General features: G+C 42.6%; 1 protein-coding gene across 1 annotated transcript; it reads left to right on the top strand.

Moving 5' to 3' along the window:
* The first annotated feature begins 583 nt into the window (after positions 1–583).
* On the top strand, positions 584–24,367 carry elovl6 (ELOVL fatty acid elongase 6). Its single transcript, XM_014199189.3, has 4 exons — positions 584–826; positions 19,349–19,480; positions 19,800–19,951; positions 23,759–24,367. Exons 1-4 carry the CDS (start codon positions 744–746, stop codon positions 24,220–24,222), a joined length of 831 nt encoding a protein of 276 aa, XP_014054664.1. The 5' UTR covers positions 584–743; the 3' UTR covers positions 24,223–24,367.
* Positions 24,368–24,558: the final 191 nt, after the last annotated feature.

The raw sequence follows: 24,558 nt of genomic DNA, 5'->3' as shown, positions 1-24,558 counted from the left end.
CTTTTTCAAATTTTCAAAAAATGTGATAAACTTGCCACAAAATAGTTTTGTTGAAATATGTCCAAAAGTTGTGAAGACAGGATTTTTTTTTTGTTGAGCAAGAACAGTGACAGTCAGAGAAAGTATTTGGTAAGTACCCAAACGAGCTACCCGACGGGCTAGTTACCCCCTAACGTTAGTACCCTATTAGAATGGGTTATTGTTTACAAGTTGCTAGCTATCCCATAAAGCCATCACCAAAAACCACACATTTTCATATTTTTCTGTGGTTGGTCACTTCCTGTTCTTCCACGGACTCTGGCTGGCTTGAAGATGATGCAAAGTTTGGAAAAATTAAGTGTGCGGCGTCCTTCTCGCAGCAGAGCCTTCAACCGCACGGGGGAGTTGCGATTCCACTTCGTTGTGGACGTCGCCATTTAAATGAATGGCATCCTGCGCAATTTAACGGGGTTCCCTATGGTTAACGTGAACGAGGCATCACAGTGACAGTCTACTTGCAAAACAAACGCGGCATCTCAGGCTTTAGGACCGTGAATCCACCTCCTTGGTGGAGAGGGCCTATGCCGGCTCGAGCTGTCATATAGTCGGACGTTCGCGTTCAGTTTGATAGTTTTTGGCAGTGGCAAGAGCGATGCAAGACAAGGAGTGTAGATGAGATAGAGAGATAAAGAGGAAACCAGTTAAATATAACACCCCATTAGAATATAACTTTGTATCCGTTTACAGGAAAGCGCACAGTGAACATGTCGGTGTTGGCGCTACAAGAGTACGAATTTGAGAGACAGTTCAACGAGGACGAAGCCATACGATGGATGCAAGAAAACTGGTAGATATAGTCTATGAAATATCATATTGATGTGGGGAGGATTGTTTGTGTATATGTGACACCATTTCCTCATAATCTTATTAATAGAAACAGGAAATGAATGAATAAGAATAGCAGATTCTGGATGCTGCTAACGTTAAGCTTGCAAATAGCGTATGTTGTGGTCTGCTTAGGCTTTCCTATAATAACATCTTTCTCATAAAGCTGCTAGAGGATCATCCGCACACAGACAGTAGCCTACCCTATTCACAACATATGCAGGCCTGGCTGTGAATTAGTTACAATGAATCAAGAAAGTGCCCATTGGTGAATAGCCTACCAACTGAACCTATCACTCTATTATTAGGCTACATCTCGTTATAATTTCCTTGCCTTCTGATGTGACTTTCAGTGATTTGCCTATGTAGAATGTTTATTTTAGGCATCAGATTCCAGGTATTCAAGGTGATGCGGCGCTACTGTTATCTGTCTGCTGACCAGATAATTCCATCCTCTTACATTTACCGCTGCCCAATAGCCCTGTATTACAACCGGTACGCTATGAATGAAATAAATACCACATGCCGAGAGTTGACAGAGGTAGACCTTTCGTTTATTAGCATACTATTTTATCTAGTCCGTTGCGCTCCAAAAACGGATTACATTTAGACCTACAATACACACCATACCGGTTTGGAGTCTGTAGTCTCGTTTCTCTGGCCAAACAGACAGAATAACTAAACAAACGTGTTCATTCATTGACACAGAGCGCATCAGTGCCTGTGGCAATAACCTTCCTAGCCTATATGTCTAAGGTGCTAACCATTATAAACACATTCCTAAAGAAAAGATGACCAAATTATAGGCAAACACTCAAAATAACATCACTGCCTGGATAGGCTATATGTTCATGTTCTGGCCAAACCCTTAACATAGACATATGCTCACCAAAGACAGGGTAAGAGCATTATATATCCACCACAGACTGAATAAATAGCAAACTAACAAAACTTGGCTTGGTAATGCCTATTGATGCCGGTGATGAGCACCGCCATAATCAGGTTATGCTCAGGTTATGCTCCATCTGCAATCACACCCTACTAATACCTGTAAGTGTCTAGGAAATAAATCATCATTTTTATAATTGACTGTTATCCATGACCATCAGTGTCTAATTAGTCTCCTGAGTTTACCATTGTAATAGCCTATGGGAGGTTACCAATTATGCATTGGTTATAAACTGACTTAAATAATGATTCAAGTATTTATACCTGTTGAAAACCTTCAATAGACAGGTAAAAATCTCATTTGTAATGCAACAGGAGCCTTCACTAATGCCACATGCTGATTTATGGGTAGGCTACACAACTAGGAAATAGCAAAAAGAAGTGTGGTAATTTGTAATAGCAGAAACATTTCTGTTTCAATTAAACACTTCTTTAAAAAGGGCCATTTAACAGAAGTCCAAATGTGTCCCTTTTCAGAATCAAGCGTGTGGAAACATTGTGCAGGAGCTGCCCATAAGTTGGTGCTACCAACTGACCAATAGAAATGATCTTATGATGTCTGCTGACAGAGTGCTAGCCAATCACATCGCAGCTGATGATCTGTGCCCACTCTTCTGGGCAGCGTTTGCACTGCAGCAGGGATGTCTGCTCTGACAAGACCATATCGCATGGTTTTGAGAGGAAATAACCACTGCACACATCCATGAGTGGTTAGTCATATTCGCCCAAATTGACATTACACAATAAGTGTATGAACATGTTTTGAGAGATATGTTATAGAGTAGTCAACTTAGTTGTAAATAGGTGCAGCCCTTCAGCATAAACTCCTAAAGAGAAAAATAATAATTGAATGTTAACCAACCTGTTTCTTTCTCTGCCGTACAGATACAATAACAATGCATTGCTTCATGGGTGTTTTCTGGCACATTTCAAGTGCCTTTAACCTCAATGAAACAAAATACCATAATGGCACTTTCTGATGCATGTACTCATTAAAACAACACTTTCAAACTCTACAGCATTGTAATTGAAGCATGTGTTCTCACAATGCAGGTGACCTCCCTCTCTCTCTCATCACATTTCTTGAATGGGATACTGTATGTTGAGGCCTACCAAACACCAATGGGAAATAGAGGAAAGGTTTAATGTTAGGCTGCTGTAGTCTATTGACTACTGTGTGATGAAATAGTTGCAGGGACGGCCTCTGTAGCTCCCAGTACGAACAAACTCAGAGGAAGTGCACCTTAGTCCAGCGAGGAAAAAACCCCTGGGGAAAGTGAGGACAGATGATAAGCTCTTTTGGGAATGACTGCAAAGAATCAAGCTTATGCAAACCTTGCCTCATTGTTATAACAAGGCTTGCTCTTTGCTATTGGGGTGTTCAATCCAAATGGGATAAAAATGTCATGGTTGACTCAGCATGTCTGGAAATGACATCTGATCTTCAAATCACTGCTTCGGTTTCAGGGGGCAGTATGCAGTGTGCTTAACTTGAAAAACAGCATATAGCTACCCTCACATAATTGCTAATTAAACTACCCTCACTTGCCATTAGCTCCTGCAAATACCCTCCCCCTCAGGACAAATGTTTTTGGTTGAGACTCAGTGAACTTATAAAATCTCCCACTGGGCACACCATGTCATTTCAAGGTGGATAATTGGGTAATATTTGGGTGCGATGTTGATCAATGAGATTACAATCACTCAAATGGGAATACAATGTCAGATATTTTGTTTATTTACACAACAGATTGTGATATCACTGTGCTTCATCTAATAGCACAACCACATGACCTTGATTGCAGTTGAGATTACATTTAAAGTACATGGTGCAAGTGATCAATGCTGTTTGAGATTCTGCGCAGATTATTACAGCAATTGTGAAGATCTCCACAGACCTGCGACCACCTATGCATGCTATCTTGAACATGCACACTTTATATTATTACATAAGAATACCTTTATAGTTACAGTAACCTCAATATGGCCATGGATGTGTTTCTCATTTTAAGGTTGAATGTTACAGTAATTTGTAAGAGCCTTAATTTAAGGCTATTTTCTGTATTACAAAAGTAGTATTGAATTGTATTTGTTGACAATGCAACCAAATATCAACATTTAAAGGAGATGTATCTACTGCTTGCATAGTTCCATCTGAGCCACTGGCTTCATCCCATTCTTTAACTTGTATTTTTGGTTGAGTTATAATTTATTTTCATCTATTTATTTTTTATTTGGGTGGGGTGGGGGGGTGTAGATCAGCTTTAATATTGTAAATAGATTGTGGCTTATATCAATGTTATTGGTTGAGAGAATGCCAAGAGTGTGAAAAGCTGTCATTAAGGCAAAGGGTGGCTACTTTGAAGAATCTCAAATATAAAATATGATTGGATATAAAACTGGAATATCACATTTACGTAAGTATTCAGACCCTTTACTCAGTACTTTGTTGAAGCATCTTTGGCAGCGATTACAGATTCGAGTCTTCTTCTACATCTGCATTGCTTGCTGATTGGGGTTTTAGGCTGGGTTTCTGTACAGCACCTTGGGACATCGGCTGATGTAATCAGGGCTTTATAAATACATTTGATTGATTCTTGGGTATGACGCTACAAGCTTGACACACCTGTATTTGGGTATTTTCTTCCATTCTTATCTGCAGATCCTCTCAAGCTCTGTCAGGTTGGATGGGGAGCGTCACTGCACAGCTATTTCCAGGTCTCTCCAGTGATGTTAGATCGCGTTCAAGTCCAGGCTCTGGCTGGGCCACTCAAGGACATTCAGAGACTTGTCTCGAAGCCACTCCTTTGTTGTCTTGGCTGTGTACTTAAGGTCATTGTCCTGCTGGAAGGTGAACATTCCATCCAGTCTGAGGTCCTGAGCACTCTAGAGCAGGTTTTCATCAAGGATCTCTCTGTACTTTGCTCCGTTCATCTTTCCCTGGATCCTGACTAGTGTCCCAGTTCCTGCTGCTGAAAAACATCCCCACAGCAGGATGCTGCCACCCCCATGCTTCAATGTTGAAATGCTGCCAGGTTTCCTCCAGATGTGACACTTGGCTATTCAGGCCAAAGAGTTCAATCTTGGTTTCATCAGACCAGAGAAACTTGTTTCTCATTATCTGAGAGTCCTTTAGGTGCCTTTTGGCAAACTCCAAGCAATCTGTCATTTGCCTTTTACTGAGGAGTGGCTTCCGTCTGGCCACGCTAACATAAAGGCCTGATTGGTGGAGTGCTGCTGAGATGGTTGTCCTACTGGAAGTTTCTGTGCCTTTCCAAATCATGTCCAATCAATTGAATTTACCACAGGTGGACTTCAATCAAGTTGTAAAAACACTCCAAGGATGATCAATAGAAACAGGATGCACCTGAGCTCAATTTCAAGTCTCATAGCAAAGGGTCTGAATACTTATGTAAATAAGGTATTTCTGTTTTTAATGTTTAATACATTTGCAAACATTTCGAAAAACCTGTTTTAGCTTTGTTGGGGTATTGTGCTAGATTGATGTCAATGTTTTATTTAATCCATTTTAGAATAAGGTTGTAACATAACAAAATGTAGAACAAGGGAAGGGGTCTGAATACTTTCCCAAAGGCACTGTATATACTTCCCCAGAGTCAGATGAACTAAAGGATATCATTTTTATGTCTGTGTCCATTATGAAGGAGGTTAGAGGTAGTTTTGCGCATCAATGCTAACTAGCATTAGGAAGTCTGTGCATATTTACTAGGATGCTAGAGACATAAAAATGATATCCACTAGTTCATCTGACTTTGGGGAAGTAGATAAACGCCCTCATTGTCAAAGTCCCAAAGTATCCCTTTAACTTGTGGACAAGTTAATAGGCTATTTATTGTATTTCAGAAGTGATTTCAAAAGTAATATTGAATTATGTTTGGTTGTCAGCACAACCAAATATCATCATTTTAAAGGGGATTTATTTTCAGCTTGGATAGTTCCATCTGTGCCACTGACTTAGTCTGTCTTTAATTCCAGTTTTTCTACAAATTAATAATTGATATGTTGGATTCACGTCTCCATCTCAACCAACAATCGAAGTTAAAGAATAGGATCAAATCAAAAGTTAAATGCACTTTAAATCAAATTTGATTTGATTTAGTCCGATTCTTTAACTTAGATTTTTGATTGAGATGGAGACGTGAATCCAACGTATCAATGTTATACTGTAAATAACAGTAAGTAACATTCAACCTTAAAATGAGTACCACATTCATGGCCAGAGCCAACCAGAGCTTAAATCCTTAGACCTATTGTATTGTCTATTTTAGTTGAATTCTGGGTTGAATTGGAACAATAGCCGTTGATGACCTAAAATAGTATCATTTATGATATATGAGTGATAAAGTATTGTCCCATTTCATTTGGAATGACTTGGATAACAACAGTGAATCTATTTAGTTTTTAAGAGATGTCTCAACAAACATTCTCATAATAGCACATCGTAATAGTGACAAATATAATATCTAAGGAGGACAGGGCTTGGTTAAAACCCTGGATTAGTGACCAAATGGTAGCTGTAGATAGATCAATTTTCCAGTAGGTGTTGAACAGCCTATAGTTTTTTTTCTGATAGTGGATATAATGATCTGACGTTGTTTTAATAAAGGTACAAATTTTACGTATTGCCTATGTTGAAATTTGGTTACCATGATGAAATAATTCTGTGGTTAAAATTTCAACCTTAAAACAACAGTTTACTTTGACTTACATTGACAAATGATGTTGAAACAAACAAAGAATCTCAGTCCTGGGCACATACAGCATTTTGGCAACAGACACTTGTTCTTTTGGAGTTAGTCAACAAAGTGGCACTGTGACATTTTGATGATGGTTTGACATTAAACAGATTAATTCACAAGGTCACTTTGAGATCACCGTTCAGTGGCAATAGAATGCACGATGTGGCTATAACTGAAAATAATTGTACATTCAAATGTCTCAATATTTTGAGGTTTATAAAGAGGACGCTGTTTGTTCTCTGTGTGGTCTTAAGTATAAACCTGATGAGACATTGCCCAGTGAGAGAAAAAAAATTAGCAAGGAACTGTTTTTGCTCAGCATAGCGTTATTAACTATCACATTCCCTCCGGGCTCAAACCCTATAGCACCAGACCACCCTCTTCTAGAGGTTGGAACTGGTTCAAGGAACAGAACCGAAAACTGAAAAAGAACCATTTTTAAAGGAACAGAATCAGAACCGGGAATGAAAGTGATCTACAGTATACTGTTCCGGAACAGAACCGTCATTTTAAACCAGTTAATAACATTATTTTAGTTCTGGGAATTTTTTTCCCAGTCCCACAAAAGATGAAAAAAAGTTCCTATGCAAAGCCCTCTCTCTGTCAATCAGAAACTTCTTCCAGTGTCTTCCTGCCAGCTGAAAATCTTTGCCAGTGTGTGTGTGTCTAGGCAACCTGCCTTTCCCCTTCCGAAGCATAGCAGTAGCCTACTGATGTTACAAGCGTGATTCAGAAGATAGGGAGAGAGATTTTTTTATTATAGAAGAATAGATTAACTTTTTCAATGCTAGTTAGGGACAGTGGTGTGTGTTCATGGCTGCCAAGGGAAGCAAGGCTTCCCTAAAAAATGGAATAGAAAAAACATATCATAATTTATATTTTGTGTCTCTGTGTTTCATAATTTTCCTTCAATTTGCAAGAGGCTGAATGTATCTCACCGGAGAAAGCATCCGAGTGAGCAAAATAGCTCCCCTCTGTCTCTGTATGTGTAGGCCATCTATCTGATGCTGTCTGGTCAAAAAGAGTATGACATTGTTGCATTAAATGCAAGGGAAGCCAGTGAGCATTTGGCCTCCCTTGAACATTTTTAAAATAAAATAATAGCCAATTAGCATTGAGCTTAACTTAGTGAGCTCAACTGTGAATTGACCTGGCACACATAAAAAAGTGTCAAGGGAAGCCAGTTTGGATTTGGCTTCACTCCTATCACATCACATTGCGAGAAATATGTCATTGACAGAAACAACTTGAATTGTTGCATCTCGTTGTATTGTTGTCCTCCGGTGGCTAACTAGCTAGCTTGAATTGTCCCTTTCCTAAATTAGCCATGGATGGCGATAGGGATTTGAACTTAACTTAATTCTCCGTACTGGCCAGTGATTATAACGCTGATTCTGATCCAACCATAAATTCATACATTGTGCCTCTGGACTGAGAGGATGGAAGTTCAAATCAAATCACATTTTATTTGTCACATATGCCTAATACAACAGGTGTAGACGTTACCGTGAAATTCTTACTTACAAGCCCTTAACCAACAATGCAGTTTTAAGAAAAATAAGAGTTAAGAAAATATTTACTAAATAAACAAAAGTAAAAACATAAAGTAACAATAACGAGGCTATATACATGGGGTACCGGTACCGAGTCAATGTGCGGGGTACAGGTTAGTCAGGTTAGTTGAGGTAATTGAAGTAATATGTACAGTTGAAGTCGGAAGTTTACATACACTTAGGGTGGAGTCATTAAAACTCGTTTTTCAACCACTCCACAAATTTCTTGTTAACAAACTATAGTTTTGGCAAGTCGGTTAGGACATCTACTTTGGGCATGACACAAGTAATTTTTCCAACAATTGTTTACAGACAGATTATTTCACTTATAATTCACTGTATGACAATTCCAGTGGATCAGAAGTTTACATAGACTAAGTTGACTGTGCCTTTAAACAGCTTGGAAAATTCCAGAAAATTATGTCATGGCTTTAGAAGCTTCTGATAGGCTAATTGACATCATTTGAGTCAATTGGATGTGTACCTGTGGATGTATTTCAAGGCCTACCTTCAAACTCAGTGCCTCTTTGCTTGACATTATGGGAAAATCAAAAGAAATCAGCCAAAACCTCCGAAAAAAATTGTAGACCTCCACAAGTCTGGTTCATCCTTGAGAGCAATTTCCAAATGCCTGAAGGTACCACGTTCATCTGTACAAACAATAGTACACAAGTATAAACACCATGGGACCACGCAGCCGTCATACCGCTCAGGAAGGAGACACGTTCTGTCTCCTAGAGATGAACGTACTTTGGGGCGAAAAGTGCAAATCATGTCCTCTGGTCTGATGAAACAAAAATAGAACTGTTTGGCCATAATGACCATTTATGTTTGGAGGAAAAAGTGGGAGGCTTGCAAGCTGAAGAACACCATCCCAACCGTGAAGGACGCGGATGGCAGCATCTTGTTGTGGGGGTGCTTTGTTGCAGGAGGGACTGGTACACTTCACAAAATAGATGGCATCATGAGGGAGAAACATTATGTGGATATATTGAAGCAACATCTCAAGACATCAGTTAGGAAATTAAAGCTTGGGTCTTCCAAATGGACAATGACCCCAAGCATACTTCCAAAGTTGTGGCAAAATGGCTTAAGGACAACAAAGTCTAGGTATTGGAGTGCTTCTACACCTGCATTGCTTGCTGTTTGGGGTTTTAGGCTGGGTTTCTGTACAGCACTTTGAGATATCAGCTGATGTAAGAAGGGCTATATAAATACATTTGATTTGATTTGATCACAAAGCTCTGACCTCAATCCTATAGAAAATGTGTGGGCAGAACTGAAAAAGCATGTGCGAGCAAGGAGGCCTACAAACCTGACTCAGCTACACCAGCTCTGTCAGGAGGAATGGGCCAAAATTCACCCAACTTATTGTGGGAAGTTTGTGGAAGGCTACCCAAAACATTTGACCCAAGTTAAACAATTTAAAGGCAATGCTACTAAATACTAATTGAGTGTATGTAAACTTCTGACCCAATGGGAATGTGATGAAATACATAAAAGCTGAAATAAATAATTTGCTGTACTATTATTCTGACATTTCACATTCTTAAAATAAAGTGGTGATCCTAACTGACCTAAGACAGGGAATGTTTACTTGGATTTAATGTCAGGAATTGTGAAAAACTGAGTTTAAATGTATTTGGCTAAGGTGTATGTAAACTTCCGACTTCAACTGTACGTATAGGTAGGGGTAAAGTGACTATGCATAGATAATTAGCGGCGAGTAGCAGCAGCGTAAAAAAATAATAAATAGGAGGGTGGTCAATGCAAATAGTCCAGGTAGCCATTTGATTAGCATTCTTATGTCTTGGGTTAGAAGCTGTTAAGAAGCCTTTTGGACCTAGACTTGGCTCTACGGTACCGCTTGCCATGCGGTAGCAGAGAGAACCGTCTATGACTAGGGTGGCATGAGTCTTTGGCAATTTTTAAGGTTCCTCTAATGCAACCAGTCAGGATGCTATCGATGGTGCAGCTGTAGACCTTTTTGAAGATCTGAGGACCCATGCCAAATCTTTTCAGTCTCCTGAGGAGAAATAGGCGTTGTCCTGTCTGCTTCACAACTGTCTTGGTGTGTTTGGACCATGATAGTTTGTTGGTGATGTGGACACCAAGGAACTTGAAGCTCTAAACCTGCTCCATCACAGACCCGGCGATGAGAATGGAGGCGTGCTCGGCCCTCCTTTTCCTGTAGTCCACAATCATCTCCTTTGTCTTGATCACGTTGAGGGAGAGGTTGTTGTCCTTACACCACACTGCCAAGTCTCATCGTTGTCGGTGATCAGGCCCACCACCGTTGTGTCGTCTGCAAACTTAATGTTGGTGTTGAAGTCATGCTTGGCCACACAGTCGTGGGTGAACAGGGAGTACAGGAGGGTCTAACCATGCACCCCCAAGGGGCTCCCATGTTGTGTTGTTGCCTACCTTTACCACCTGGGGGCGGTCCGTCAGGAAGTCCAGGATCCAGTTGCAGTGGGAGGTGTTTAGTCCCAGGGTCCTTAGCTTAGTGATGAGCTTTGAGGGCACTATGGTGTTGAATGCTGAGCTGTAGTCAATAAACAGCATTCTCACGTAGGTGTTCCTTTTGTCCAGGTGGGAAAGGGCAGTGTGGAGTGCAATAGAGATTGTGTCATCCGTGGATCTGGGGCGGTATGAGAATTGGCGTGGGTCTAGGGTTTCTGGGATAATGGTGTTGATGTGAGCCATGACCAGCCTTTCAATATGTAACTAGCTAATGTTTCCCATGAAAGGAAGTAAGGCTAGCGAGCAAGCATTTTATCCAGGTAGCCTAGGACAACAAAAAATACAAATGTGTACTGTATGACAGTCATAGACCTTTTAGGCAACATGAAAGAGAGAAGGATGGCATTGGCATTTCTCTACCTGTAGGGTGAGATATGTTTTTTTCTATTTGCACGAACACACACACACACACACACACACACACACACACACACACACACACACACACACACACACACACACACACACACACACACACACACACACACACACACACACACACACACACACACAGAGAGAGACACAGACACAAATCAGAACAATGGACAGCCACATCATAGTTAGCTTACGTTGATTGAACTAAATTGTTTTGGTATCTTTTAGTTGTCACTGTATTAGACTAAGCAGAGGTGATTTGATGATGTTGAAATGTGGAAATGGTGCTGGAATAGTGGAGGCAGCTCCTGTTTTCTTTGCGACTTGCTGTAACTCTCCGTGGTTTTGTTTTTAAAGTTATTTAGTGGTCCGAAAATGTCGGAAACATTAACTTGCTTGACCATGCTATAGGTCATGTAACTGTTTGTTACATGCAATATGCTTTGCGGGCTTCACTGGACAGTAGTTGCTCTCCAGTATTGTGAACCAAGGTGTGGTTTAATTTATTCTGCCACGGTGTCTTCTCATTGTCTCAGCCTTCGTTCTATATATCACAGTGTCAAGACATATGAACAAACAGGTTATAGAGCAAACAACACAATTATCACAACACAGGTTTTAATAGTGCTTTTTTTTCTGTTATCACAGTTGACATTGGATTTATTGACTACAAAAATGTAAGACGGGTTTTTAATTCAGGTGCTGCTCTGACCACACAAGCTTGTTAGTTAGCTAGCTATCTCTGGTCCAACGTTAAATAAACTCTTAAATTGAAAGACATTCAAAGTTCCTCCGTAGAAGCCGCTCCTCCGTAGGTATAATGCTGTGGGCCTAATTCAAATGATGCATGTCATAACAAGATGCCCAGTGCTTCAAGTCAAGCCTCCTCCTCCACCCTCACTCGCTCTCTCCCCACCCGCAAAATTTCAGTTGCCTCTTGTCTTTCTGTCATGCATGTAAACATCTCACTGATCTATAGCTTGCCTTCTCCATTGCAAGCTGCTCTATCTGCACTGCATGATTGGTGAAGTAATTTAATGTTGAGTTAAATGTAAAAAAAAATGTCCTAACTTGTTAAGATTAGTACAGATTTTCTCAGGGGAACCCACATAGGGCCCTGACCCCAAGTTTGGGAACCACTGTAATAACCTCTCTCTCTCTCTCTCTCTTTCTCTCTCTCTCTACTTGCTTCCTCTCGCTCTTTGTCTCCTCTGCTTCCTCTTGAATGCATGGCAGCCTGCCTCAGCCTCGCCAGGTATTATGAGAACTTAGTAGCCTATTTTTTACTCCTGTTGAGGTAGACTCCGTTTAATGTTAGCTTCTTACTTCATCCTAGCTGGCTAATACATAGCCGGAGCCCTTCAATGTTACTGCAATATAAGTTTCTGCCGGAAGCTAGCCACCTGACTGACTGCCATCTCTAAGCGACTATTTACCAGTTGTGTACTCGTTCTCCGAGAGCCGTTTATTGTTTGTTTGGAGGATGTCTATAGACACGGCAGGAGTCGCAGGACGGTTTCAAAAATTGCATTTTGTCCGGCATCTCACAAATACACTGTCAGAATCTTCTCTGGTTGGTTGCTTGAACCGACTCCTGCTAGGGTAGTTCATTTCATGTCTAATTCCCTCTGCCTGTGCTGCGAGAGAGCCGTTTGAGAGAGCCTTTTGAGAGAGCCGTTTGAGAGAGCCGTTTGAGAGAGCCGTTTGAGAGAGTGGTGAATGTGCTGCTAAAGGTAAATTCGGGGGAGGCAGGCGAACATAACAAACACACCACTATTCTTGATTCCACTCATTCGCAAAGAGGCAGGCGCAACTTGAACTCAGTCAGATCAAGAATATAAGCGTTCTGAGCTGATTGACGCTGGGAGCAATATTTAGATGTCGATCTATATATTTTTTTATGATTGTGTACAAAATATATATTTGTATTATTTAAAAAAATTCTAATTAGAAAACATTACAGAGGTCCGGACCTCGGTGTCCTCATATGTAGTTACGGCCTTGGCCCCTGTGTGTGTGTGTGTGTGTGTGTGTGTGTAGGCCCCTGTGTGTGTATGCCCCCGTGTGTGTGCTTGTGTAACCAAGAGTGTAAGTATGAGTGTATGGCTCTGTGCCAGCAAGTATCCAAACAACACACAGATCAGTCCATAATGTTGTCTACTTACAGTACAGCTGGCTGGTGTCAATGTCCGACACACTGTGGCTGCCTGACACTGAAGTACACATATATTCCATTTACCTGCTGAGTCATTCCCAGTCAATGACCCCACAGACGTCACCATTTCTCAGAGTCAGTGATGGTTGCTCAGGTTGTGTAGTGTATTCAGTCGTTGAAACCCTCAGTGGACTTCCAAGCAATCGGACACCATCCTCTTGGATGATTGCATGTCATTGTAGGATCAGTTGTTTCATGCAATTCTGAAGGAAGAGCTGTAGACCTCTACAAAACGTGATGGGATAGATACCATGTTAGCTTACTGCGTGGACATACAATGAGAATACAAAACATTAAGAACACCTGCCCTTTCCATGACATTGACAGACCAGTTGAATCCAGGTAAAAGCTATGATCCCTTATTGATGTCACTTGTTAAATTCACTTCAATCAATGTAGATGAAGGGGAGGAGATGGGTTAAAGAAGGATATTTAGGCCTTGAGACAAGTGAGACATGGATTGTGTGTGTGTGCCATTCAGAGGGTGAATGGACAAGACAAAATATTTAAGTGCCTTTGAACGGGGTATGGTAGTAGGTGCCAGGCACACCGGTTTTTGTCAAGAACTGCAACACACATTGCTTATCTATCCAATTGTTTCAGACCAACAGCAGTTCCTAGGGTTAGTCTTTGGACAATACCCAGTATTATCTTGCCATCACATTCCAACTTCCTAAGGAACCTTCCTCTCCCCTCAGTAGCTAATACTACATCGTCACTGATTGTGACTTTCTGAGTAAGGTTAGAATTTTCCTTTCGCAAAGGTTAGGCCAGCTAGCTGGTCCCCAATGAGTTATGGTGTCGACTGGGAGGGATGTTTTACATGCTGCTTTTCCCAGAAGGATAGGATGCGATGATGGTGATTGCTGCTGACTGCATCGACCCAGAGCCTACCTCTGGCTTGATGTTGTCACCCAGCAGTTCACCTGGATGGAGGATACAGAGAGGGAGATGTGGGGTGACTTTGCCATCTTGTCAAAGTGTCAGCTGAGAGTCAGGGTTCAGACAGAGGAAAGAGCAGTCATTCCATTGTATTTCATCAAACAGCTTTTGCAGAGGCAGATATTCATTTTCAACCTGCCAGTGAATGAAATTAAATGTGTTTTTTCATTTGCTCAAGTAAAATATACATCTAATTTGCACTGCTCACCTTGCATATTTTTATTCGCTAATGATCTACACTTGGCAAAATGCAATAGGTCTCATTCAAACCTTCTAAAGCTTTCATTCTCTTCCTACTATAAATAAACCAGCCACTCACCATTACACTTTAATCCCTTAACAAGCTGAAACGATTATCTGCCAGTGCCAAACAAAATAATTTGCCTAGTTGTACAGTTATTATCAGCTCAACTGAAATAGGCAGTGTAACTAACAGTGTACATTTTAATGTATCATTATCAAACTCATTCTTCCCATTGAATAGACTGCCGTAAATGTTTTAAACTGTATCATAACACTAGTGCCAGAGGTAACACTTTTTAGTGTTAGGCTTTGTATGATGTAACAATGATGTTTCTTGCTGTATGTCCAGTTCTAGACTTATAGTTCTCTGTTCACCACTGAATTAGACTCCCGCCTCAAGGCCACCAGTTGCATCAAACTCTTTGCATTCCGGCGGAAGTCATTCATTGTCAGTGGAGCTGTCTGCAGCTCTACATTGGGGGTGCCGTACTAGGCGGCGGTGAGTTCTGTATACCGCATGTGTTCAATATTTTCAACTCGTGCATTGCTTTACCGTGCAGTGGTACAAACGGAGGTACACACAGACTCCAACTAGCTAGCTTTTAGCAAGTTGAAAAGAGAAGCACGTGTGCATCAAGCACGGAAAATGCAGGATAGACATCCAGCAAAACAAAACGCATATGCATCTGGTGGACATCGGGCATCAGGGTGGTTCTTACTGGACTCTCTAATCTGTTATATCCAGGGCTTATTTATATCTTGGCCTTATGTAGCACTTTGTTACAGAACCGAAAGTTTGGTGTACCTCAAGGGTATGCCTTGACGCCACAACTGATTCCACTGCTACTGTGCAACCTACAAACAACTAAAGCAAGCCAAAAGACAAGGCCATTCACCCTGAACTGAGTTGCTTTACTGTGAAGGCAGCGCTCAGACCGAACACACACACACTCATCCTTATAGTCAGTGTTACGTAAGGGGTGAAATCTCCTGCTCCAGCTAATACAGATCCAAGATATACATCAGGTTAGCCAGCAGCTTTGACCAACACAGCTAGGGGAAGGGAAAGGGCCACAAGTGTGACTAGCCTAGTTATTGTGAACTGCTAACACTAGGTTAGCCCAACCATTAGAAGGTGCATGCAGATCTAGCCATCAATATTGAAAGACTCCTTTTGCATTAGAAAAGTGGAGTCAAATAGTTCCTGCCATGGTCCAGAATCATGATCAGGTGTGATTTAAGTCTTCAGGTAAGATTTGTTTAGAGATCTGTCCACACATTCCCTATCTAATCTCTCTCTGAAATAGGCCACTTACACTGTTAAATATTTACAGAGCGAGATACCTATTGCAATGATTTTTCAAACAAGCCCTAGACCAGGGGACATATTATTCCAAAATAAATGCACACAGGTACAATATTGTGCAATCCTACATTATGATTATAACCAGGCTCAGTCATTAGTTCTGTGACCTCCTTCATATTAAATATAATATTTATAGCTCAAGCCACTAGCTAGCTCTGTTTGGCAGGATGACCTGATACACTGTGCAGACATGGAAGGGAATGAGATCCCCAGGCAGGCCGCCACTGCTTTGCTCGCTCTATCAGAAAGCATTAGATCAGCCCCTAATGTTTGCTTAGCTCCAGCAGAGGCTCTGGTACAGACTCGGCCACCGCCCAGCAAGTCTCACTCAGCGATAAGGGAATGCATGGGAGGTGGCTTGCTCTCCACGAATGCTGATGATGACTGGCAAAATGGAGCAGTCTGCAGCTCTGTTGGATAGCTCTCAGGGATGTGAGAGGTACAATATAATAATGAAGAAAAAGGCCTCCAACTCCATTTTAAAGCATAGGAACATTTCAGGAAATATGTCCCAAATATGTCCCCGCTCATGGTTTTGTTTGAAGCCTCAATGCTCTATGTGACGTTTACTATTTGTAAAGGTATTTTGAACAATTAACTGTTTCTGACTCATATTGATGCCACATAGGCCGTTTTCAAAGGGTTTCATTGCTTTTTAACGGTAGTCGGTCTTTAACATGCAAAACTGACCATAGATCAACATCTAGGTGATGACCTCTGACCCCTAGACCTAGGTATAGAGAGGCAGCAAGAGACACTTTCAGCCCCCAGCCCCTAACTGAAGCTCCGACGTGAATGCTTTAGCCACATGCAGGCACTACGAGGCGCGGAGGCATGATGTGAATTCACACTGACGTCTCAAATTAATTTCCATTCCTGGAGGCATTGCTTAGCCACAGCTGGCCCGATTGAGCAAGGAGAGAGACAGCCCTCGAACCCATTTGTCAACTTTGACCATGCCCCAGGTTTTCTCTGACCTTAGTGGGTTTTAGTCCATGTTATTGTACCTCATTCAGACTGTACTCTGTAGGGCTTTACACACTACTGAAACAAACCAAGCTGAACCAAACCAAGCTTTACTGTGCTGACCTGGTTGAGTATCCACCATAGTTGCTGGGAACTGTGCTGAATAGGACCGCGTGAAAAGATCACAACCGGCACAGTTTGGTTTGGGTTCGATGGTGTGAACAGGGTACTTGGTGCTCTACTTCCTAGTATCTACATCTCTGAAGCTTCAGCTGTACTGTTCTGAGGAATCTGTTTATCATTGTGACCTTTAACCTTTTTGGCTGTGAAGACTGTCTGAGGAATGTGGGTTGTTGCTCGTCTGGAATTCGCTCTGCCTCACTATAAGGTGCTTACTCTGACTCTCTCCATTCTTCACCCTTGTTTATTTTCTTTGAAACAAGAATGTCATTCTGCGCTCTGTACTGTGCTATCATTGTGTGAAAGCAGCTTCTTTGGATTTTCACTGCACTGCTTTGTCCTTTGTTCAATCAGTTATCAAGCCTGCAAGCAAACACACTAACTGTTTGATTATTTGCATTTTGCACAAAGGGGATACTCGTTGTCAACAACAGTAATGTTCTTTCAGGATATTGTTCTTGGTGAGGTTGTTCAGAAGTGTTAGTTCTGGTCAACACAGGCTAGTGAGTTTCCCTATAGGAAGTTAGGATCTATTACATTTCTATAATGTTAGATTTACTTTGTTTGCAGACCCTTTTTTGAAGATTTCTTCCGTTTCTTCAAGGCAAATATTCTGAGCAAAAAAATAAACGCAACATGTAAAGTGTTGGTCACATGTTTCATGAGCTGAAATAAAATATCCCAGAAAGTTTCCATACTCACAAAAAGCTTATTTCTTGCAAATTCTGTGCACAAATTTGTTTACGTCCCTATTAGTGAGCATTTCTCCTTTGCCAAGATAATCCATCCACCTGAAAGGTGTGGGATATCAAGAAGCTGATTAAGCAGCATGATCATTACACAGGTACACCATGTGCTGGGGACAATTAAAGGCCACTCTAAAATGGGCAGTCTTGTCACACAACACAATGCCACAGATGTTTCAAGTTTTGAGGGAGCATGCAATTGGCATGCTGACTACAGGAATGTCTACCAGAGCTGTTACCAAATATTTGAATGTTAATTTCTCTACCATAAGCCGCCTCCAACGTCGTTTTTGAGAATTTGGCAATACGTCCAACCCGCCTCATAACCACAGACCACGTGTAACCATGCCAGCCCAGGACCTCCACATCCGGCTTCTTCATCTGCGGGATCGTCTGAGACCAGCCACCTGAAACTGAGCAGTGTTTCTGTCTGTAAAAAAGCCCTTTTGTGGCGAAAAACATATTCTGTTTGGCTGGGCCTGGCTCCCCAGAGGTTGGGTCTATGCCCTCCCAGGCCAACCCAGGGCTGCGTCCCTGCCCAGTCATGTGAAATCCATAGATTAGGGCCTAATTCATTTATTTCAATTGACTGATTTCCTTATATGAACTGTAACTCAGTTAAATCATTGCTATTGTTGCATGTTGCATAGTTTTTTTCAGTAGATCTAACCAGAATCAGATATAGTACCCAAATGTAAACTTCCCTACTTCCAATATGCTAGGTACCTCTGGTTCAGGGAAAGATGATAGGGGCTATGTGGGGTGAAGTGCCTTGACAAGAAAGGGGGCATGATCTTACTTAGCCCTATATTGCATCTGAGAATTAGTTCTTAAACAGTTTTATATGATGGCCAGGGCAAAGTAGGTGGAGTTATGAATGGGATTTTAGGTAATATTCCTGACAAATTAAAAGACAACTCCAATCTGGCCAGGGGGAATGGCAGAGAGGCTGAGAGGAAAAGCCTATGCTATCATAGAGTTATAAAACTCAAGCATAATGACAAGCCACATTTTCTTCCTCAATATATCATCATTACCCTAGATAAGCTCTCCTTTTGCCTCTCTTCAGCCATTTTTCACAGGGAAGCAACGTCAAAAAAAATGCACCTCCTGGTTTTAAGTTCTTGTAGACCCACCTAGTCAGCTGAAAAGATCAAGAAATAGTGCCGTTGTCACCATATGAAGCTGAGGTTGCAGAATGGAGAAGGGGGAGTTATCTTTAGGGTTTTGGTTATAACATATGGGAGCCCAAATTCTGGGTACCGCTTGGTTTATAGTTAACATCATCAGCCACCCAAATGTGATTGATTAGACCTCAAGTCTCGTTCTGAGCCCACTGGGACCAAACAAAAACAAAACTTTGAAACAAGACTTTATTTTGGGCCTCTCAGCATCCAACCCCTCAGATGATAATGCTGAGCACTTCAGTATGTAGCTCATTAGATCTGAACTGGCCCGGTGGTGTATCAGCTGGTGATCAGTGTGGAAGTAATGGAGTAGTCTACTCCAAAATCAAAGTTTGTCAGATGCTTTCGTACCACCCCAACCATGATCTAATGTTGCGCTGCTGTATATTTTATTCTGTATATTTAAGGCCATCTGTTCTTACACTATTTTACGCTAGTAAGTCCTGATTATGTTCACCAAACTCCATCCTTCCTTTACAGGAAGAAGTCCTTCCTCTTCTCAGCCCTCTATGCTGCCTGCATTCTAGGCGGCCGCCATGTAATGAAACAGAGGGAGAAATTTAATCTGAGGAAACCGCTGGTGTTATGGTCCCTCACCCTCGCAGTGTTCAGGTAAGAGGGCAAACATTTACAACACTGGTCCAGTCAATGCACATACTGTAAGCATCTTGTGGCCTTAGGTATAGCTACCTCTTAAAGGAACAGTCAGGATAGTTTGGAGTAAAGAAGTCATGCTGCCAGTTTTCAGAATTACAAACTCAAACAACGATGCTGCACAAACATTGCTGTGGCAGGAGAGACTGGAGAGAGACTGTATACCAGAGTCCTGGGGCTTGACTGTATACCAGAGCCCTGGGGCTTCACTTACACCATTCTCTCTCTCGCTCTCTCTCTCTCTCTTTCCTTCTCTTTCTCTTTCTTTCTTGTCCAGTATATTTGGTGCTGTTCGCACTGGAAGCTACATGACATACATTCTGATGACTAAAGGGCTCAAGCAGTCAGTGTGTGATCAGAGCTTCTACAACGGGCCTGTCAGCAAGTTTTGGGCCTACGCCTTTGTGCTCAGTAAAGCACCAGAATTGGGTAAGTTGACTGTTATTATTTCTACTACTGCTACTGCTGCTGATACTACTACTACTACTGCTGCTGCTGCTACTACTGCTGCTGCTACTACTATTACTACTGCTGCTGCTGCTACTACTACTACTAACACTGCTACTACTACAGCTACTACTGCTACCACTGCTACTACTACTATTACTACTATTATTACTGCTACTACTACTACTAACACTGCTACTACTACTAACACAGCTACTACTGCTGCTACTACTACTACTATTATTACTACTGCTGCTGCTACTGCTGCTGCTGCTTCTACTGCTGCTACTACTACTGCTGCTACTACTACTACCACTGCTGCTACTACTACTACTACTACTAACACTGCAACTATTACTACTACTACTAACACAGCTACTACTGCTACTACTGCTGCTACTACTGCTATTACGACTATTATTACTACTACTACTGCTGCTACTACTACTATCCTTATCTATAATACATCAATATGTTTTACATGTGCCTTTTTCTGTCCATAGTGTCCATTGTGGTTAGAAAGGTTTATGAGACTGTGGCATTGGCCATATAGTATGTTGAGATAATACCCATGAAATATCTGTAATGGCTGTTGAAGGGAGTAGACCAAGGCGCAGCGTGGTGAGTGCTCATCATTTAATATATATTCTGAGAACACAATAAACAAAGAGAAAACGACAGCCAAACAGTTCTGTCAGGTCTACAAAACACTAAACAGTAATTAACCACCCACAAAACCCAAAGGAAAATAGGCTACCTAAGTATGGCTCCCAATCAGCGACAACGATGTACAGCTGTCCCTGATTGAGAGCCATTACTAGGCCAAAACAAAGAAATACCAAACATAGAAAAAAGGACATAGAATGTAACCCCAAAACACACAGAAAAACACCCCCTGCCACGCCCTGACCAAACTACAATACAAATAACCCCTTTTACTGGTCAGGACGTGACAGAACCCCCCCCCAAAGGTGCAGACCCCGAAATGCACCTCAAACAAAAAAAAAACACAAAAACAACCCCAAACTAAAAGGGAGGGAAGGGAGGGTGGCCACCGTCAACGACGGTTCTTGTGCTACACCCCCACCCTTCCCAATCATCCCCCCTATGGAGGTGGCTCAGGAGCGGGACGCAGATCCCGCTCCACCACTGGCTCACCCCACTTTGGTGGCGCCTCTAGAGCGGGGTCCCTCGCCGCCGACGCCGGACTGGCGGGGGGCTCTGGCTGCGCCGGACAGGCGGGCGGCTCTGGCTGCGCCGGACAGAAGGCGGCTCTGGCTGCGCCGGACAGGCAGGCGGCTCTGGCTGCGCCGGACTGGCGGGCGGCTCTGGCTGCTTCGGACTGGCAGGCAGCTCTGGCGGCTGGTCAGGACTTGACAATATCTCTGCTCTCATTGGCTGAAAGAATCCACCCGAGGATCGGCACACGGATCTTTAGGCATGAATCTGTATTTTCTGTCCTCCAATGACCTCAGAGACATGGGTGTCATATCACCCCAACCGGTCCTAGTTTTAGTGACCTTTCCCTCGTACCCAGAGTCTGGCCTTTTTGTGTCTGGGAATTCATTTTCTGCCTGTTTGGCCCTTTTGTTATTGCCCAGTCCTGCCGTCACTGGGACTCCACACCCTGTCAGTTCTGAGTACGATGCCCAGAGCAGGAGCCCCCTCTCAGGGGCACAGGGAGGGGGATAGAAGCCCCTACCCCTTGCCTGGCTCTCGCTCTCTGGTTGGGTGGAGTACAAACCTGCTGGCCCAAGCACTGATCGCTGTCACGGAGGCATATGGGAGAGAGAGAGTTAGAGAAAGAGAGTTAGAGAGAAAGAGAGTTAGAGAGAGAGAGAGTTAGAGAGTTATAGAGAGAGAGTTAGAGACATAGAGAGAGAGTTAGAGAGAAAGACAGAGAGAGAATGATGCTGTAGAAACACACTCTCACACACAGACTGAATCCTCTGGTAGTGTTCCACTGTCGAGCAGTGGGGTCACCAATTAGTCAGATATGGTATGATAAGAGGTAAGGTCACCTTGAATGCATTGCATTTATTTGTTAGGTGGTTTTCCTGTATAACCTGTAGCTGAGACGTCTGATGTAAGTGTACCCTGTGGGCCCCATTTCACAGAGCAAAGCTGAAAAATTTTCCCAAAGCTTTTAAACAAGATACACCCTGGAGACTGCTCTGCTTTAAAACGAAACAAAAATAGTTCATCTTTATTTAACCAGGTAGGCCAGTTGAGAACAAGTTCTCATTTACAACTGCAACCTTTTAAACAGATACACCCTGGAGACTGCTCTGCTTTAAAACAGATACACCCTGGAGACTGCTCTGCTTTAAAACAGATACACCCTGGAGACTGCTCTGCTTTAAAACAGATACACCCTGGAGACTGCTCTGCTTTAAAACAGATACACCCTGGAGACTGCTCTGCTTTAAAACAGATACACCCTGGAGACTGCTCTGCTTTAAAACAGATACACCCTGGAGACTGCTCTGCTTTAAAACATATACACCCTGGAGACTGCTCTGCTTTTAAACATATACACCCTGGAGACTGCTCTGCTTTAAAACATATACACCCTGGAGACTGCTCTGCTTTAAAACAGATACACCCTGGAGACTGCTCTGCTTTAAAACAGATACACCCTGGAGACTGCTCTGCTTTAAAACAGATACACCCTGGAGACTGCTCTGCTTTAAAACAGATACACCCTGGAGACTGCTCTGCTTTTAAACAGATACACCCTGGAGACTGCTCTGCTTTAAAACAGATACACCCTGGAGACTGCTCTGCTTTTAAACAGATACACCCTGGAGACTGCTCTGCTTTAAAACAGATACACCCTGGAGACTGCTCTGCTTTAAAACATATACACCCTGGAGACTGCTCTGCTTTAAAACAGATACACCCTGGAGACTGCTCTGCTTTTAAACAGATACACCCTGGAGACTGCTCTGCTTTAAAACAGATACACCCTGGAGACTGCTCTGCTTTAAAACAGATACACCCTGGAGACTGCTCTGCTTTTAAACAGATACACCCTGGAGACTGCTCTGCTTTAAAACAGATACACCCTGGAGACTGCTCTGCTTTAAAACAGATACACCCTGGAGACTGCTCTGCTTTAAAACAGATACACCCTGGAGACTGCTCTGCTTTAAAACAGATACACCCTGGAGACTGCTCTGCTTTAAAACAGATACACCCTGGAGACTGCTCTGCTTTAAAACAGATACACCCTGGAGACTGCTCTGCTTTAAAACAGATACACCCTGGAGACTGCTCTGCTTTAAAACAGATACACCCTGGAGACTGCTCTGCTTTAAAACAGATACACCCTGGAGACTGCTCTGCTTTTAAACAGATACACCCTGGAGACTGCTCTGCTTTAAAACAGATACACCCTGGAGACTGCTCTGCTCACACATATTGTTATTTTATGTTGACACTTACAGCATAACAATTCTGAGAGGCCACAGTGCGTTTATCTGTGATTAAATTTGATTAAACATGAGCACTGAAAATATTTATTTGGGTCCTCGCTTTGTCTTATCACTCCTAAATGTTGCCATCATGATCTTTTAACACTGATTTACCAAGAACATGAGGGTATTAGAAGATGACGCTTAAATAGCACTTAATGCTAGTAATAAGTGTTACCTGAAGTTGATGACTTGCTATGTAAAGGTGTGTGCTTTGGTTCCTTTCCAATTGTAACTACATTCTCTCTCTCTCTCTCTCTCTCTCTCTCTCTCTCTCTCTCTCTCTCTCTCTCTCTCCACACCCACCATGCAGGTGACACCCTGTTCATCGTGCTGCGGAAGCAGAAGCTCATCTTCCTCCACTGGTACCATCACATCACTGTTCTGCTCTACTCCTGGTACTCCTACAAGGACATGGTGGCTGGCGGCGGCTGGTTCATGACCATGAACTACCTGGTCCACTCCGTCATGTACTCTTACTACGCCCTGAGGGCGGCCGGGTTCAAGGTCTCAAGGAAATTTGCCATGTTCATCACACTCACGCAGATCACCCAGATGCTGGTGGGCTGCGTGGTGAACTACCTGGTGTACTCGTGGATGCAGCAGGGTCAGGAGTGCCCGTCTCACGTGCAGAACATTGTGTGGTCCTCGCTTATGTACCTCAGCTACTTTGTGCTCTTCTGCCAGTTCTTCCACGAGGCCTACATTGACAAAACCAAGAAGGCCGCCGCAGCTAAAGCAGAAGCCGCTGCCGCAGCCGCCAGGAAGACCCAGTAGACGCGTTTTGAGAGGGAAAGAAAGAAGGGAGACTGATGGACACGAAACGCGAGGACCAAGAACTGATGAGATGGGGAGAATTATCGGCAAATGGATGGATGAATGATTTGACGGATGGGTGGAGGAATGAAAGAGGGAGGTTGGGGAGGGGGGGTAGAACACGAGGGAACAAAAGGTGGGACTGCTGTCCATTTGTGCTTGAGCATACTACTAACGCGTAGATGTAAAATCCTTCACTTTGACGGAGGTGCCATCTCTAGAGAGCTGTATTGAGGAAGGAAGCGCTACCTACCAAGGCGACAAACAGTCAGTGTGTCCTTTACCTGATGTTTCTTT

This window comes from Salmo salar, chromosome 05, assembly GCF_965601325.2.
Source record: "Salmo salar chromosome 05, fSalSal1, whole genome shotgun sequence".
Classification (NCBI taxonomy): Eukaryota; Metazoa; Chordata; class Actinopteri; order Salmoniformes; family Salmonidae; genus Salmo; species Salmo salar.
Note: the sequence above shows the minus strand (reverse complement) of the source record. Positions and strands in the feature narration are given on the sequence as shown.

What these genes read in the sequence shown, in the direction of transcription:
- elovl6 (XM_014199189.3), top strand. Translation starts at nt 744, where the DNA reads ATGTCGGTGTTGGCGCTACAAGAGTACGAATTTGAGAGACAGTTCAAC. An exon ending in CGATGGATGCAAGAAAACTG is followed by an intron (nt 827 to 19,348) that starts GTAGATATAGTC and finishes CTTCCTTTACAG; the next exon opens with GAAGAAGTCCTTCCTCTTCT. An exon ending in CTCACCCTCGCAGTGTTCAG is followed by an intron (nt 19,481 to 19,799) that starts GTAAGAGGGCAA and finishes TTTCTTGTCCAG; the next exon opens with TATATTTGGTGCTGTTCGCA.